Raw genomic sequence first — 14,660 nt, forward strand, 5'->3', positions numbered from 1 at the left:
CCGCACCCCGCGAAGGACGGGTGCCCAAACGATGGGATGCGGTTGCCGGGGCAACCAGACTGGACGTCACAATGTGGGCATGTGTAATCCCGGGGAGGGGGGGCTGGGTGCGTGTCTCCCTCCTGCGCGCTGCGGGCTGGCGGGGCCGGCGCGGGGGCGGGGGCGGGAGGAGCGCGGGGGCGGGGGCGGGCAGAGGGAGAGGGAGAGGGAGAGGGAGAGCCCTCCTTAAAAAAAAAAAAAAAAAAAGAAAAAAGGAAAAAAAAAAAAAGACCCGGGGCCGCCGCAGCCATCTTCGCGCGGAGCAGCCTCACCCTGCGCCGCGCAGCCCGCGCCCGGCAGGTGGGAGCCCGCGGGCATGCGGGGGCCGGCGGGGGAGCCGCGGGACGAGACGGAGAACGAGGAGGACATGTCCGGTAGGCGGCGGGCAGGAGGCTGCGGTGATGGGCGCCGCGCGGGCAGGGCCGGGGTGGGGCCGCATCCCGCGGGAGCCCCGGACCGGGGTGGGGATGGGAGGCGGGCGCCGAGCCCCGGGGCGGGGGGCTGCGGGAGTTCGGGGCTGCCGAGGACTCTGCCTTGCCGCGGAGCGCGGGTCCAGGCACCTGCCCCTCTGCCCGGGAGGGACGGAGCCCAGGCGATGTGGCTCCGTGGGCAGCTGCTTTCTGAGGCTCGCCTGCAGGCGGGGGGCTGGGCCGGGGCCCCCCTGATGGGCCCCCCTTGGGAGCATGCAGCGGGGCGGGGAGCCTCCCCCCCAGCGCCCTGCCCCTCTGCCCAGGCAGCCCGGAGCGGGCGAGGGGGGTGCCAAGCGCTAGAGGTGGGTTTTCGGAGGTGCTGATCCCCCTCCCCAGCAACATCACTCTACGGGAGCTGCGGGAGCTCAGCGCCTTTGAAGATCTGTGACTTCTGCTCTGCTCCCCCGCTGCCTAACAGCCCTGCCTGGGGTGAGTAGCCCAAGGCCTAAGGAACTGGCTGAAACCGCCTGGCTGCCTTGGACTGCTCCTTCCTTCCTTCCTCTCTTGGTCCTTTTTCTACTGGAGAGAAACTGACCCCACTTGTTAGAGCTAAGCCAGGTGGTAGCTGGCTACCTACCAGGGATGGGAAGGGCTAACCGGGACCTGAATGGATGATGTGTATTGGTGCTGGTTAACTGGTAACCCTGCCTCCGCTTCATCAGTGAACCAGTTAAAGATTAGGTGGGCCCAACATGTCACCGGTTAACTGATGAACCGGGATGCTACCTCCCTACTTTGTGCCCTGTCCACATGGGGTGTGGCAAGGGGCTGTCTGGCCTGGTTCCTGTTCCGGGCTGACTCCGTTTCTACATCTTCCCTACTGCAGACTTTTTGGCCCCGTTCTTTGACAGGGGTGGTGACTCTGCCTACAGCTCACCGCCCCCGGCTCTCTCTGCCTAGACTCTCTGAATGTTTCTTGGGTGCCTAGTCTAAACTTTTCTTTCTTCCTCTTTTCCTTACATTTGCAGTGACCTGGAAGGGGTTAACGGGCGGTTCTGGTGTCTCCTCTGTCCTCTTTCCCAGCCTTTGTAGGTTTACCTCCCTCATTCTCTCCACTGGTGGTTTATCTGTGATTCTTGTATCACTTTTACCTCCCTTTGTTTTTCTTGAGGTTGGTCTGTATCCTGGGGTCTACAGCTGTGCTGGGGCATTCAGGCCAACAGACTCATTTCAGTTGAGCCCAAACCTGGTTTGTTGAACAGCAGCTGAAAGACTTTTGTTTACCTGGTTTGTTTTTCCTACTTAACCCACTTTACCTGGCTGTGCCTGCCACCTCTGACACCCACCTGCTCTGCTGACAGGCGGGCTGCATATCTTCTGGGTAAAAAGCAGCTGCTGCACTAGCAGGCGTTTCAGGAGCTTGCTAAGACAGAGTCTTTCTTGGGCTGGGCCAGCAAGGTCCAGGGTAGGATTCAGGGGGGCTGGGTAAGATGTCAGGGCTGTCAATGGAACAGAGCTGACACAGCATTTGTCAGGAGGCGAGGGCAGGGAATCGGTTAGCTAAAGGCCTGGCTTACACAGGGAGGCTTATTCATTGTAAGACCGATAGCTGAGCACAGAGAGATGGATTCTGTAGTTGGGACACAGACATAGGAGGAATCTGCCTAGCTCTTGGCTAGACAGAGGGGGGCCAGCAGGGAGCCAGGCCCTCCCAGGTCAGCAGGGTCCAGAATTCCTCTGGGGCTGGGCTAGGGCGAGGGAGCGCCCAAGGCTGGGGCAGGAAGCGAAAGCTCCGCCGGCCCTGGGTTGTGGAGGGAGGGAGAGCCAGCTTCCCGGATGGGACAGTGGGGGGCAGCTCCTCTCGGTGTGGGGTGTGTGCACAGAAAGTACCCCTCTGAAAGTGGCCAGATATGTATTCCTGTACACATGCCTGCTTGGGGCTAATGTCTTCAGTTTAACTCTGCATGAATATGGGCTAACGTGCCTAGAGCAGGGGTGGGAACCTTTTTTGGGTTAGGGGCCCCACAGAGAAATCAGTTGGGGCCACACACGAGTGAGAAGCAAAAAAAAAAAAAAAAAAAAAAAGCAGAAAGACTTTCCCCACATTCCCAACGCACACCAGAGCTGAGGGGGCCCAGGCTGGCAGCTTTGTGTGCTCCAACCCCACAGTGGGGAGACAGAGAGGCTGGAGCGCCAGCGCGGGTTCCCCAATGCTGGGGGAGGAAGCCCTGAGCCTCAGGGGCAAGATCCAGGCAGGTCAGGAGATATGTATGGTCTTCATTGGGAATTCCTTATGTGTGACATCTTCCTGCAGAACTGCACAGAATTACCTTGCTCACTCTGGGTGTGTAGTTCTTGGTTTTTTCAGTGTTGGGGTTTTTAAGGAAAAAGTGTCTACATGTACATGTATTGTAAGTGGCTGATGTATTATGCACCAAAGCTACATCCACAAACTAAAACACTCCTATTGCATCTGTTAACGTAGCCACATTGGCCAAATTCATGCAAGCACAAAATGGCTAAAAATCCACCCAAGCCAGTGGAGTTGTGCTTGTTTATGCCAACAGGGCCAGATTTACCACTCTGCAGGGAATCCTCACCAGGGTCACACAAATCTCACCGTGCTGCCTTCTGCACAAGGGTGGATTCTACCCATGGCGAGCGGGGTCCATGCAGTGCCGCTCGTTTTCTTACATTGCTAAAGTGGACATTCTCCTGAGCGGAAAGCCCGAGCACACCCATTTAACGGCGAGCAATGCTATCGGAGAGAATCGGATTTCCTGGAAAATAGGGGCTGATCATGCTAATTCTGACAGGCCTGATAATCCAGCAATTGCAGCGGGAAGGCAGTAGTCAGGTACCTGGTGCCAGTAACCCAAGGACTGTCATCGCTACAGGACTGAGCTTCCACAAGCCCAGCTCAAATGTGTTTCATTTAAAACATAAGGGCTGGAGGGAAAGACTCATCTGTATGAGGTGTGCTGCTATTCATCTCCAGCCTGTCCTTAGTTCTCCAAAGCACGGAGAATTCTTCATGCCTGGCAGATGGATGCCTCCCCATCAGTGTGAGACCGGTTCTGTTCTTCTTCCATCCTTCCCAGAAATGACTCTGGAGGAGATTATTAAAATCTTCCCAGTTTTGACCCTTTTACTGCACCTGACGGGAGTGCAATCAGGGGGATGATGAGGGCCCGCGCTACAGCTCTGGAAAGAAGGGAGTGTGACCTTGCATGTGCTGGAGAGAGACAGGAGTGTGGTAGAGGAACATCAACTACATAAAACGCCTCGGGTCCAGCTGTTTCCTGTTACCGCTATTAGTGCATCTCAAGTTCACCTGCAGGATCTATTACCACTGCCGCCGCTCTCTGCCTGTCACTGATCATCTCCGCATGCAGAATGACATTTACTGATTGTTCTTTACATGGACGCGTTTCACATTTTGCAAATTAGCCAGTTTCCCATACGCAGATTCCAAAGCGCGCACTTTTGGTGGCGATCGCTCTGCTTTGAAGTTATGGAAAACGCGAAGAGAGAACAAATACAAAGTTCCCAGGAGAGAAAATGCCAAGTTGTTTCTCATTCTGTGAGATACCCACTGCTTTTCAAGCTGGAGAATCACACCTAAATTAATGCTGGTTGAGTTTGTCTTAACTTAACCTCAGTGCTTGCATCTCCCTCAGTCCAGGGCATTTTGTGCCAGCTTAGGGCAGCTGGATTCTAACAGCCGGTTGCCTGGAAGGGGGTGTTCTGGTGAGGTGAGTCGGGCGAGGAGGAGCAGGTCCCGAGGGTAGTTTTTCTTAGGGCCCTCATGGAACGCCTGAGCAGTTTCACGTTTCTGTCCGTTCAGTGAAAACAGCCGTGTGTCTAACTTGTGGAAATTCCTGGCTTCCCATCCATAGATCTCCCAGACCCACAGATTGCAAGGCCAGAAGGGACCACTGTGATCAGTTAGTGTCCCCTCCGGCATAACACGGGCCAGAGAACTTCCCGCGAGAATCCCTTGAGCAGAGCTTGAAAGATCCCATGAAAAATGGCCAGGGATGAAGAATCCCCCTCGACCCTTGGTCAGCTGCTCCCATGGTCAATTACCCTTCCTGTGAAACCCGTGTGGCTTCTTCCCAGCCAGAATTTGTCTCACTTCAGCTGTGGGATCATGTGATTCTTTCCCCCGCTTGTCTGAAGAGCCCATTTTCCAAGAGGTGTTCCCTAGCTAGGCTCCTTCCCAGCCCTCTCTCTGCACCTGCCTGGCTTCTCCCTGCCCAGACCTTTGGCTGGAGCTGCCGTTTCCTGAGAGCTCTGATGCTGCAGCTGCCTGTGACTGGAGCAGATGCCTCTGGACTAAGGAGTGACCCGCTCAACGTTTGATCTTTCCATTCTGGTCAGTTATACCTAGTCCGGCACAGGGGCATCCTCGAGCAGGTGGGAGAACTCACAGGAACGAGGAGGCTGCTCCTGTAATATGAAGATGCCCTGCCCACAAAGGAGGGGCTGGTTTTCGGCAAGAAGCAAGACAAATAAAGGCACGTTTGTCGGGTGAAGTCTCTGCAGGGCGCTTGTGCGGCGGCGCCAGGCACTTGCTGACCTTGCACATGTTTGGGGGCAGATTGTGCGTGAGCAGGGGAGAGACCTGGATGCTGAAATGCCTGAACTCTGGGCTCTGCTCATGCTCCAGGGAGTTTAGAGCCACTGAAGAGCAGGGAGACCGGGCAGGCAGGGGGTTCCCTTTGAACTGCCCCAGCTGCTCTGAGCTTCGTGACTCCAGCGCGAGGGTGGCGGGCCACTGTGCTGAGCGTTAGAACCCCATGCAGCAGCGTGTGACGTGCGCGTTCTCCATGCGCTCAGCAGGGTCCCCGGGGGGCTTGTTTTCCTTCGGGCTGAGTCACCGGGAGCTGCTGGGTGGGTGCCCGGGAGTGTGGAGTGAACGGGTCGACTTTGAACACAAACGTGGTGCACGCTGGTCTCCTTGCTGAGCACAACACGACTCTGTCCACGGGCCTTAGTCTCTGGGTTGGATTCGGTGAAAGTCGCACCCCTCGTTAGCACGGTCACTCTGCTTCTCGTCAGTAGCGCTACCGTCTCTCCAGGCCCGTGAGCCCCGCTGGGCAGCTGGGAGTTAGCACCAATGCCTTCCAAAGCAGCTGGTGGCTCCGGTTCCCATGTGCCTGGAGCAAGAGGGGCAGCTCCCAGGAGAGCCAGGGAAAGGCTCAGTGTTTGCAGATCTCGCAAATCAGGGATTTCTCACCTTCTGGCTTCACAGGCAGCCCATGGTCCTGCTGACAGCCTGTCCAGGCGGCTCAGGTGTGACACAAGGTATCTCTCTGTCTGGCAAAGCCATCGCCCCTGGTGGCATTTGCTGAGCCTCTGCACCGGAGCAAGTGTAACCCACATGCCTCCTGGCGCCACTTGCAGCGAGAGTAATGAGTCTGCTCTACAGCCGTCGCTTGTGGCTTGTGTGGTAGAAGCTCATGCATGAAGCTCTGGAGGTCCCAGGTTTGATTCCGCCTGTTGGCCGTACGCAAGGTCTCCAGAAATGCGAGAGTTGTTCAGCTTTGAGCATATCTCTTGAAGCGGCGCATGGCTGGGTGTGGTCAGTCCTGGGACGGCGGATGGAAAACCAGCTATTGCAGGAAGTGGTGCTGGTGATTCGGTAGCTGGCTTCACTTCCCTCTGAACCAGGGCCCTGGAACACAGGGCTGGGCTGCTAATGGCTGAGGGGAGATGGGAAGCCCCATCGCATCGTATGTCTGCAGAAGGCTGTTAAATGCAGCGGCCTGCCCAGCAAGCGGCGTGGAACGACTGCCGCCCCCTCCCAGCAGTGGATCGCTGCTGGAGAATCAATTCGCCCTGCGGAGCCGCGTATTCTGGACGTGGGGGGAAGGGCTCCTTGCGGGCACAGCCTGCCGAGCATTTGGGGATCCGGCAGAGCGGAGGGGGAGGAGGCAGCATGGGGCCCAGCCTGCTGGACGTGCACTGACGAGCGGGGGCGCCGGGCCTGGATTTGTTCCCCAGCCTGCTCCCTAGGAGCCAACGTGCTGTGTTAAACCCTGGGACAGAGCACAGAGGGCTGTGGGAAAAGCCCAGCCTAGGTTGGGATGCTTCCCGCGGAGCCTCTTGACCCTTCAAAGCGGGGCGCGCCAGTCGTGGGGGCACACGGTCACTGCTCGAATGTAAATCAATCCAGGATTTACCAGGGTTTACCTCAGACCCAAATACCCTTGCCCTGCCCCTTCTCTGGGGCCCCGCCTCCTTTCTCGCCCCTTCCCCGGGGCCCCACCCTGCTCACAGCGATGGTGGGAGGGGTCACCCTGACAGTGTTCCCCTCCTTTACCGCCCCCCCACTGTGTAGCAATCAGGAGGCTTCCAAGGGGCAGCTCCAAGGCAGGGGCAGGAACAGCAAAGCAGCGGGGGGAGGGGGCAGCTGAAGTGCCAGCCCTTATTAGCCTCCCGGCCAGATCAGTCGGTATCCCGGCAGAGGTTCCAGGACTCACTACTTGGTCCCTTGGCACCCTTGGGACCTGGCTGGTCCTGGAGGAGGGATTTTGCTGGACCTGGGGAGCTCATATCTGGCCCCCCTGGTACTAGCTTCCCCCCCTCTCCGGTACTAGTCCTCTGGACTGGCCACCGGCCTCTCGGGCTTTTCCCCCTGCTGCCACTAGCCACGCTGCCCCTGGTTCCTCCACCCCCTTCACTGCTAAACCAGGCAGCCCGGCTGGGTCATGCCCAGCCGCCAGCCCTGCCCTGGGACTCTCTGGTCATGGAACATCTGGGGGCCTTCCGGAGCGTGGCTCTTGCTGCACAAGAGAGTCCCAGTGTACAGAGAAGCAACCTGTTCCGGCTGGTGACCTCTGCCCTGTTCTCCCTTGTGAGGCGCGGGTCCGGGGGGCTGAATCCCACCCCCACACAGAGCCCCTCCCCTGCCTCAGCACACTGTGAACAACCCCAGGCAGTGCCGAACGAGCCTCGTGCACCGGCCGGAGAGGCCACGCGCTCTGAGCTGGTGCTACTCAGCGGTGGTCTGGCCCTGCCCGAGGGAAGGGACGTGGGTTGCTTGCAGCGCCTGGCTGTGGCCATGGTCTGCCACGTTGCCCGGGGCTGGCGCTAAGCCGCTTGCTTTGGCGCAGTCTAAACGGCTGCGTTTGGAAGTGGAACACACAATCTGTCCGGCCTAATGAGCGCGGGGTGTTAGCGCCATGTGGGTTCAGAAAGCCAAGAAGAAAGCAGGAGAGAGCAGCGCAGAGCGGGATCGGGAGGAGATGCGCCCGCTTGACAAAATGCCAAGGCTCATTAGTACGAATGTCAAGTTTGGGAAGATAATGATGACAGGGAAATAAAAGGGTGCGTTGCAATTAGTGCCCAGCCTCTGTGCCGGGCTGGGGCTGGAGCAGATGGATGAAAGCAGCCGCGCCAGCGTGCTCTGGGCTGACGCGTCGCTTGGCTCCGTGCAGCCAGCTCTCTGCCCTTCCAGGAGTCCGGGGGGCTGCCAGGGGTGGGCCGACTCACTGCAGCCCCCGCCGCTGCCCTGTGGGGAGGAGCAACCAGCCTGCAGCAGGGCTACTGGGATGCAGTTTCAACCTACAGCCAGCGGGGGATGGGGAGGAAGGTGCTCAGAAGAGAGACTAGTTTTTACATAAGAACGGCCGGACTGGGTCAGACCCAAGGTCCATCCAGCCCCGTGTCCTGTCTGCCCACAGTGGCCAGCACCAGGTGCCCCAGAGGGGGTGGACCGAAGACAATGATCAAGCAATTTGTCTCCTGCCAGCTCTCTCCAGCCTCTGACAAACAGAGGCCAAGGACACCATTCTATCCCCTGGCTAATAGCCTTTTATGGACCTAACCTCCATGAAATTATCTAGCTTCTCTTTAAACTCTATTATAGTCCCAGCCTTCACAGCCTCCTCTGGCAAGGAGTTCCACAGGTTGACGACACGCTGTGTGAAGAACTTTCTTTTATTAGTTTTAAACCTGCTCCCCATTAATTTCGTTTGGTGTCCTCTAGTTCTTCTATTTAGGGAACTAATAAATAACTTTTCTTTATCGGCCCTCTCCACCCCACTCATGATTTTATACACCTCTATCCTATCCCCCCTCAGTCTCCTCTTTTCTAAACTGAAAAGTCCCAGTCGCTTTAACCTCTCCTCATATGGGACCCGTTCCAAACCCCTAATCATTTTAGTCGCCCTTTTCTGAACACTTTCCAAGGCCAAAATATCTTTTTGAGGTGAGGAGACCACATCTGTACACAGTATTCAAGATGTGGGCGTACCATAGTTTTATACAGGGGCAGGAAGATATTCTGGGTCTTATTTTCTATCCCTTTCTTAATAATTCCTAGCATCCTATTTTTGCGCTTGCATTTATTGACTCCATGTCAACGGGCTCCCTTTCGAAAGGGAAAGGTGAACAACGAAAAGCCTAAATGCTTCCTCCTTACCTCCAAGCCCCAGTCAGCGACGATGGGCAGCGAACTGGGGCACTCAGACCGCCTGCCCTCTCTGTGCTTCGGCGCAGGGGGGCTCCGTGGGCTTCTGCAGAACATGGCCCAGCCCGTCTGTGTGGTAACAGCCATACACAGCTCCCCTGCATCTTCTAACATAACCTAAGAGCGGCCACATGGGGTCGGACCACAGGTCCATCCAGCCCAGTGGTCAGTCTGCCAACAGTGGCCAGCGCCAGGTGACCCAGGAGTGAACAGAACAGGGAATCATCACGTGATCCCTCCTGTCACCCATTCCCAGCCTCTGACAAACAGAGGCTAAGGACACCATTCCTACCAGCCTGGCTAATTGATGGACCTACCCTCCAGGAATCTATCTAGCTCTTTTTTGAACCCTGTTAAAATCCTATCCTTCACCACATCCTCTGGCAAGGAGTTCCACAGGTTGACGGTGCGCTGAGTGAAGAAAAACTTCCTTTTGTTTGTTTTAAACCTGCTGCCTATTCATGTCATTTGGTGACTCCTAGTTCTTATGTTCTGGGAGCCTTTCCAAATGCCAGCCCTGAGCTCCCCTGGGGGAGGAAGTTCCCACGGCCACACGAGGCTGAGGACAAGTGCAGGTCCATGACTTGCCCCAAGCCCATGTAGGGAGCCTGGAGGAGAACCCACAAGTCCCTCTCCCAGCGGTGCTGCGGATGATTCTTCATCCCCTTTCCTCCCCTGCAGCCCCCACCCTGCCTTGCTCTCCTGCCAGTAACGCCTCCGATCCACGAGGCAACAGACCCTTTGGAAGCCAAATCCTGTGTGTTTGGTGGCTGGATCTCCCCCAGCGTGGATCATGGCGCGAGGCCAGCCAGTGCTACGTCGTGTGTAGCCTGTGCCACTTCCTGGATCCCTGCGTAAATCCTGCAAGAACTGTCTTGAGCAGATGCTTCTCTCTAGCCCGAGCTGGCGCCTGCTCTTTGTGCTGCCCCAAGGCAATTCTGGGCTCCCCTTGACCCTCCGTCAATACCGCATCACTGTGCTCCTCTTCCCCGGGAGCCAACAGGGCCTGGCCCTGCCCACTGCCTCCTGCCAACTGCTGGAGCAATCTCGCACGTATCCAACCCCGCTGATGCAAAGGGAGATTAGTGTCGGGACTAGGGACCCCTCTGCCTCTCACGCTGCGCCCACCATCCAAGGAGCCTTCCCGGGTCATGCCCCTCCAGGCCAGCTGTGCGGCAGGTTGGAGACCCGGCTCCAGACGCTGTGGCGGGCTGTCCCGGCTGGCTGTGTCCAAGGGAGAGCTCCTTGCGCCGATGTGGAGAAGAAATAACGGAGACGCCGCTGTTCCTTCGAGGCTTTGCGAGGACAGCCCCAATGCTGACTTACTGGCCAAACCCAGGCGTTGCCCCTCACCTCCCTGGCATTCCTGCCCTTGAGCACGGGGGGGGGGCAGGGTGTGGTGAGAACAAATCCTTTCCTGGGGGGAGGGATTGCTCAGTGGTCTGAGCATTGGCCTGCTCAACCCAGGGGTGTGAGTTCAACCCTCGAGGGGGCCATGTAGGGATCTGGGACAGCTCTGTCTGGGATGGTCCTTGGTCCTACCATGAGGGCAGGGGCCTGGACTTGATGACCTCTCGAGGCCCCTTCCAGCTCTATGAGATAGTATATATCTCCATGTATGACCGTGCGGAGCCATCCACCGGGGGCTCAAGTCCTGCCGGTGCTTCCCAGCAGCATAGAGCTGTCTGCCGGTCCAGGCATGCGCCCACCGGACTGCCCTGGTGGCCAGCGCTAGGTCTGCTCGCACAGCGTTGCAAGACGGGCTCCTTCCTATGTGCTAGAATCCATCTGGCCCTGCCCTGTGACAATGGAAGCCAAGGCATCGGGCACCGCCAGACGCTTGGGACCTGAGACTTGTCCCTGGCTGAGCAACCCCTGGTCAGTGACTGGCCGCAGAGCCCCAGCCCTGCTGTGTCTCCGCTCGGGCATCGCAGCGAAAGCAGATCAGCGTCCTAAGGGCCACGTGCCCTGCGGCAGGGCGGGGGGGGGGCGACTGGGCATGGCCTGCGAGAGTCCAGCTCTGGTCTCCCCAGCTGCACCGCGCCCTGGCAAACCCATTCACCTCAGAACATACAGACGCATTGAAAGTTAGTTCCCTGATTTGGGTTTGCTCTTAACCTGGCCCAGTCAAAACTCCACGGATCCCTGATTTCCAGCTGCCCCCCAGGGCTGCGGGGGAGACTCCCCTGGCTTCCTCTGAAACGGGCGTGGTTCTCTCTGGCAGGCTGACTTCCCAGGCTCAGCTACCGAATCCCCACTGAAATATCAGCATCCAGTGCTGCTGCTGGCCTGCTACCGGCCGTGGCCCCGGCCGGGATCTAGCTCCAAAAGGCCGCTTGGGAGCCAACCAGCAACTTCTTGTCTCCAGCAGTTTGCAGACCCTGGCGAGTAGCTTTTTGCCTCCCTTGTGGTGGTTGGTGCTTACGCCCCATTAGACGGCAGCACGGTCATCCCCAAAGTGTCACGAACTGATCTTGGGGCGGGCGGAGCAGCAGAAGCCAAGTGGCTGCTTTTGTACAAATAGGGACGGTGATACGAAGGGCTGTTGTGATAGGTGCTAATAACCCAGGCGAGCTGCACTGGCGAAGAAGCCTGGGGACCTGTTTTTTACCCCACCCTCCGGTTTGGCGTCTGCAGCGCGTGCCCCTTGCGTTCGCGTGCCAGGGACGTGAGCACGTGGATTGGCAGGGAGACGTACGCAGCTGGGTCCCCGAAGGTGGAGACGAGCGCTGACCCTTTGGGTGATTGAGACTCGTCTTTCGAGGATCTCTGCGAGGCAGCAGCAGTTAGTTAAGTGCTGGCCGGATAGGTAACTCATGCTAGTGTGCCGGGGAGGGGGGGGGGGTGCATTAACAGCTGGGCACGAGTCAGACAATAAGCAGAAACTTGCTGAAGCCCCGTGTCCAGGTAGGGATTTCTGAGGCCGCTGCTCTTCCACATGCCCACACACAACACCGTGCTTTGTGTGTCCAGGAACCTCCCCAGTGGTGTAACGTCCCCCTTTCTCCTCCTTTGTGTTGTCTCCAGACGAGGAGGATGGGGTGCTGGAAGGGCTGGAGGACTTTTATCCGGAGGAGCAGGTGCCTGCGCAGAAGAAAAAGAAACCCAAAAAGCTGAAGGAAAACAAGACGGCTAAAGTCAAGAGGAGGAAGAAAGAGGTAAGGCCCCGTTCTCAAGTGCAGCTGGCAGGCAGTTGCTGCGCGTGGGGTAACGCTGCTGCTCTTCCTCGGGGAGCAGTTGGAGTCTAGGGATAAGAGCTGCGCATGTCACTCAGGGAAACCCGTCTGATGGGCAACGTTTCTCAGATGTGGGAGAGGCCGCAGCAGAGGCTGCAGATTGGGGGTCACTCCCCTAAGTGCCAGGAGAGGCTGAGCGATGCAGAGAACTGGCACGTAGGGCTGGGAGCAAGGAGTCCATGCCTGGGCTCTGACAGCGACTCACTCTGGCCTTAGGCAAGTCACTTGATTTCTCTCTCTCAGCGCCTCCAGTGGTGAAGCGGGAATGGGATGTGCCCGCTTGCGAGAGCCTGTGCCGGTGAGTTCTCTGGTGTTTGGAGCAGGCTGTGAGGCGTGAGGGGTGGGTATTAATGAGGAAGGGGTCCTGAGCGGGTGATGCTCCGAGGCGGGCGTGAAGCAGGCCAGCAGCGGTTGGACTGTCTGGTGCCAGAGCCTCGGGTAGATTAAACCACACGCCCAAGGCTGGGAACTAAGATCACAAACATTCTTCCTCCGCTAGTGCTGCTTGTCTCCCAGTGCGGGATGTAAGGGGCAGCGGTGAGAGGGGGGGCACCTGGTTACAGAATTGCCCCCAGTGCTCCTTGCTGGCCGAGTAGGAATTGGGCCTTGGAGAGGCAGGGAGGCGGACAGGTGGAGTCTGCGAGGCCTTTGCCGAATAGCGCCCCTGCGTGAAGCTGCTGGGTTCCGTGTGTGTCTGGGTTCCCAAACTGTTTAGGAAAGTCAAGACAGAAGCAGACTGTGAGGGACTCCAAGAAGATCTCACCAAACTGAGTGATTGGGCAACAAAATGGCAAATGAAATGTAATGTGGATAAATGTAAAGTAATGCACATCGGGAAAAATAACCCCAACTATACGTACAGTATGATGGGGGCTAATTTGGCTACGACAGATCAGGAGAGAGATCTTGGAGTTATCGTGGACAGTTCTCTGAAAACTTCCCCGCAGTGTGCAGCGGCGGTCAAAAAGGCAAATAGGATGCTAGGAATTATTAGGAAAGGGATAGAAAATAAGACCCAGAATATCTTACTGCCCCTGTATAAAACTATGGTACGCCCACATCTTGAATACTGTGTACAGATGTGGTCTCCTCACCTCAAAAAAGATATTTTGGCCTTGGAAAGTGTTCAGAAAAGGGCAACTAAAATGATTAGGGGTTTGGAACGGGTCCCATATGAAGAGAGGTTAAAGCGACTGGGACTTTTCAGTTTAGAAAAGAGGAGACTGAGGGGGGATATGATAGAGGTCTATAAAATCATGAGTGGTGTGGAGAGGGCGAATAAAGAAAAGTTATTTATCAGTTCCCATAATAGAAGAACTAGAGGACACCAAATGAAATTAATGGGTAGCAGGTTTAAAACTAATAAAAGAAAGTTCTTTTTCACGCAACGTGTAGTCAACCTGTGGAACTCCTTGCCAGAGGAGGCTGTGAAGGCTAGGACTATAATAGAGTTTAAAGAGAAGCTAGATAATTTCATGGAGGTTAGGTCCATAAAAGGCTATTAGCCAGGGGATAAAATGGTGTCCTTGGCCTCTGTTTGTCAGAGGCTGGAGAGGGATGGCAGGAGACAAATCGCTTGATCATTGTCTTCGGTCCACCCTCTCTGGGGCACCTGGCGCTGGCCACTGTCGGTAGACAGGACACTGGGCTAGATGGACCTTTGGTCTGACCCAGTACGGCCGTTCCTATGTTCTGGATGGGACAATTTCCCTGGCCAGCCCGCTGACCCAAGGGAGCACGGGGGGCGCCGAGTTACGCAGGGGAAGTCCAGGCAGACTGAGTTAGGCAAACGGCCCTAAGGAGAGCTGGATCCAAGCAGGCTGGGAGGAAGGGGGCCCTCTCTGTGCGTTCAGTCCCTGGGAAAGGGGCTGGCGCTGGAATGGCACCAAGGTGATCCCTTTCCAAAGGCCAGCTCTGCCCCAGAGCCATTGCTGGGCCTGGAGCCATCGCTGGGCCCCCCTTTCCCTGGAGCGGTTCGCAGTGGGATGAAGGCGGGAGCCGGGGCTTTGCATTTGCAAACCTGCCAGGCCTGGGCCAGCCCCGAGAGGGGGCCCGTGGTGAGCAGGGGGCGTGGTGGGTGCAGGAAGCCGTGTGGTTCCCCAGGCCTGGCGAAGGGCTTCTTTTGCAGGTGGGGAGGGGAGGAGCCAAGGTTGCAAAAAGCTCATTTCCAGCCGCGCTGTGGCTGCGCTCCGTCCTCGGGCCACGGGGCGGCACGACTCCCCGGGGCACGCTGGCCTCTTTCCTCCTCTGGCCATGCCAAGCGGCTGCTCAGCCTGGGCTACGGGGGTACTGGCTGCTTGGTGCTGCTGGGGTGGTGCCGGCCCTGGCAGTGGACCTGGGAGCCTTTGGCCCGAGCTGCCTTCTAGCCTCCCCCAACCCTCAAAGCTCACCGCTTGCTCCTCCGCGTGCTCGTGGAAAGGTCTCCCTCCCCTGCCAGGCCCCAGGGACCTTTGCTGTTCGAAACCCCGAGCCCTGCATTGCGAATTCGAGGGGCAG

General features: G+C 57.4%; 1 protein-coding gene across 4 annotated transcripts in view; it reads left to right on the forward strand.

Moving 5' to 3' along the window:
- Positions 1-216: 216 nt before the first annotated feature.
- Positions 217-14,660, forward strand: part of CHD5 (chromodomain helicase DNA binding protein 5) — a 94,393-nt gene continuing 79,949 nt past the window's right edge. For all 4 annotated transcript variants that reach the window (XM_075906312.2, XM_075906313.2, XM_075906314.2 and 1 more), the window contains exons 1-2: positions 217-413; positions 11,956-12,086. In XM_075906312.2, the coding sequence (XP_075762427.2) occupies positions 356-413; positions 11,956-12,086 (189 nt within the window). In that variant the 5' untranslated portion in view covers positions 217-355. The remainder of the gene's footprint in view (positions 414-11,955; positions 12,087-14,660) is intronic.

The sequence above is a fragment of the Pelodiscus sinensis genome, chromosome 24, assembly GCF_052426305.1.
Source record: "Pelodiscus sinensis isolate ZL-2025 chromosome 24, ASM5242630v1, whole genome shotgun sequence".
Taxonomy (NCBI): Eukaryota; Metazoa; Chordata; order Testudines; family Trionychidae; genus Pelodiscus; species Pelodiscus sinensis.